At 38.8% G+C, this 3,202-nt stretch overlaps 1 protein-coding gene across 1 annotated transcript; it reads right to left on the reverse strand.

Annotated features, from left to right (window-relative positions):
• Window positions 1-483: 483 nt before the first annotated feature.
• Window positions 484-1,787, reverse strand: LOC110105464 (tropinone reductase-like). Its single transcript, XM_020834990.2, has 5 exons — window positions 1,655-1,787; window positions 1,361-1,568; window positions 1,058-1,274; window positions 846-952; window positions 484-758 (listed from the first exon to the last, which is right to left on the reverse strand). Exons 1-5 carry the CDS (start codon window positions 1,717-1,719, stop codon window positions 588-590), a joined length of 768 nt encoding a protein of 255 aa, XP_020690649.1. The 5' UTR covers window positions 1,720-1,787; the 3' UTR covers window positions 484-587.
• Window positions 1,788-3,202: the final 1,415 nt, after the last annotated feature.

Raw genomic sequence — 3,202 nt, forward strand, 5'->3', positions numbered from 1 at the left:
AGTCGAATTTGGTGTCGTTGGGTTCGTCTTTTTGAGACGTCTAGTTCGAATATAAGTTTGCTGAAATCGAAGTTCAGAAGGTCCAAATTTAGTTTCAAAAGTTTCCAACTTGATTTTGTCTCAATATTCGTGCATAATCAAGATAATTTTTTATGGCATATCTTATCGATGTCAAATTGACGGCAAATTATTGCATCCTGTTACCAGACGCGGAGATAGGTCCGAATATTAATAAAATATTATTTTAAATTAAGCGTGTCAAAAGCGCAAGTAAAGCGCAGGTCAAAGCGCAGTCAAAAGCACAGGTAAAGCGCAACTAAAGCACAACTAAAGTGCAACTAAAGCGCAAGTCAAAAGCACAGGTGACGTGGCAAATTTTTATTGGATGTCCGAACCTATTTTCCGCGTCCGGTCAGGTGACCGGATGCAATAATTTGCCCAAATTGACATGATATGTTTGCGTACATGAAGGAAGAAGTTCGATTGACAGCACAATACTAATTATAATTTATTTGGCGTTCGCATAACATGGAAGCTGCAAATTATATAAAATTAAACTTTATAATATATTTTTAATTTGGTTTCAATCAGCGGCATATGGTCAACCCTCCATCGACCGCAACCACCTGACCGGTAATATAAGAAGCTGAAGGCATGCACAGAAACGCCGCCAGTGCCGCCACCTCCTCCGGTTCGCCGGCGCGTCCCAACGGAATCCCAAAGCTTTCTATCGTCGGAGCATTCTCTTGTTTAAAATACTGCAAGTTAATGAAACGTCAATTAGTATAAAAGCAAATGTCTAAACCCTAATTTGAATTTTATACTAATTAATTGATCATTCTCACCCGTTCTGCTAATGGAGTTAGAATTGGACCCGGGGCGATGCAATTGGATCGGATGTTGTCTTGTGCCCACTCCAAAGCCAGATTTCTCGTCAATTGGTTCATTGCACCTGACCAAGATTAATGCATAATATACATATCTATCTCACTAATTAGAACAACTTAATTGATATGTAATTAATTAATGAAGATAAGGAACAGGGGAAGTAACGTACCTTTAGTGAGACCGTACACGGTTGAAATTGGAGTGGCGACGAGCCCTGAAACGGAGGAGATGAAGACGATGCTGCCGGCGCCGGAAGCCTTGAGAAGCGGGTGACAAAGTTGGCTGAGGTGAAGAGCTGATTCCAAATTGGTGGCCATCAGAAATGAGTAATCCTCTAAACTACTTTCAAGGGCTGTTTTCATTATCGAAGTTCCTGTGTTATTAACCTGCACGCACAGTACAGTTTTATATATATTTGAGAGCATTCTCAACAACAAGTATAGTTAGCCGTATCTAAGAAGGGCTAACTTACAAGTATGTTGAGGCTCCCTTGGAAGAGAGAAGAAACTGTGGCGACCAATTTCTCCCTCTCTGCTCGAGAGGAAACATCACAAACTGAAGCTGTGACATCAAGTTTCAAGCTAAGCCAGTGCTGAAGGGATTTATCAAGCTCAACTTGATTCCGAGCACAAGTGTGCACCTTTGCTCCGAGCCTGGCCAGCTCTTCTACTATCGCTTTCCTGAAATATTAATTCATATATCATCATCCATCAATGATTGTTCAAGTGTCAAGAAGGGAAAGACAAGGAAAAATTCATAAATTAACCCGATTCCTTTAGAGCCACCGGTGACCAAAGCAGTGGCTCCATGAAGAGACCATCTCTTCTCCATCTCTCTCTCTCGCTGGTTCACCACAAGCTTGCTGTTTGGGGCTTAATCTAAAGGTGCATGGGAAGCTGCTCAGATATTTATAGTGCACCCGACCCGACGCAGACTGATGCAGACACATGCAGCAAATGTAGCGTGGACATCTATCCATTCCATACACGCAAGCGTTTGTTAAGTTGTGACTAAGCAGTATAAGAGCCATCAGGGATGAAATTTCCCTAAAAAACATACAGGGATGACCCGATCGATATTTGCTGAAACGCAAGCCATGACATGGCAATTTGACTCAATTTTACTTTTTCATGTAGGATTTTAGACTGCTTTCTGCCAAAAAATCATTGAGGATAATCTCCTCAAAAGTATTAATTAATCAGTAGTCTTTAATTAGCCAAAAAAGCCCAATTAGCTAAAGGGCCCGATTCCATTTAAAACCCATGTCGAAGCTTCTTGTTCAGGGTTGATAAAGCTCGTATAATATAATTAAAGTCGTGAGGCCCATGACCAAAATTAATTAAAGGCCCTAATTAATTATTAAGCTAATATAATTTATAATTAATTTGCAGGTTTCATAAGTTAGTGAGTCATCATTGTATATGGCTTTATGAAAAAAAAATTTAAGGCCATAATTAGCTATGAACTATCAGAATAAATAGTGATAATGTTTTTGAATTTGTATCAAGCCAAAAGTGAAAAATAAAACTTATTATTTCTTTCTTCTTCTCTTTTCTGTTTTCATTTTAGTCTTTTCTTGCTCCAAAAAGCCTATTCATTCCAACATATTTTTCTTATAAATATTATTAATAAGTTGGTTAAACCTCTTCAATATACACTGGTTGGTAAGCTCATGGCTAGGTATCCTTCACCACAATCCATAATAAAATTTTCCTTCAATCAAGCATCTCATTGGAGAATTCTCAGTGGCTCTTCTCAACCACAAATATATTATTTTGAAATTCTTTTGGAGGGCTATAAATCTAATTTTCCCAATAGATATTGATAATTTTTTTCATTCGCAATCCACAAATTTAACGTCTGACAATTAATTGCTATGTATCAATTTGACTCCACCGGCTTCATATTAATGACCTTACGGACAACCACATTCTCCTTCGTGGCCGCAGCCCATGACGGCCCTTTATCAAAATCTACATCCGCTCAGACACACCCCCTACACGTATTTCATTAGTTCCATCTCTCCAGCATCCCAAGTGGCCAAGGCTGCCTCGGACTACATCCACATCAGCAAATCATGCAAACTAAGCTAAACTACAACAACCTTAGCCCGTTTGTTTTCTCGAAACTTACTTATCTTTGCACTTCTTGTTAAGATGACCCATAACCATAAATTGTCATTTCCCTGTCGAATTCTAGTGACTTTAACCTCGTTGTTTTCTTTAGTACCACGTCAAATGTTTAGGGTTCGATAAAATCTGTAACAGGAGCCATTGATGACTCTTGTTCATTTAGTAGTCTATAAAATAAGAAT

Source organism: Dendrobium catenatum, unplaced genomic scaffold (genome assembly GCF_001605985.2).
Source record: "Dendrobium catenatum unplaced genomic scaffold, ASM160598v2 fragScaff_scaffold_621, whole genome shotgun sequence".
Taxonomy (NCBI): domain Eukaryota; kingdom Viridiplantae; phylum Streptophyta; class Magnoliopsida; order Asparagales; family Orchidaceae; genus Dendrobium; species Dendrobium catenatum.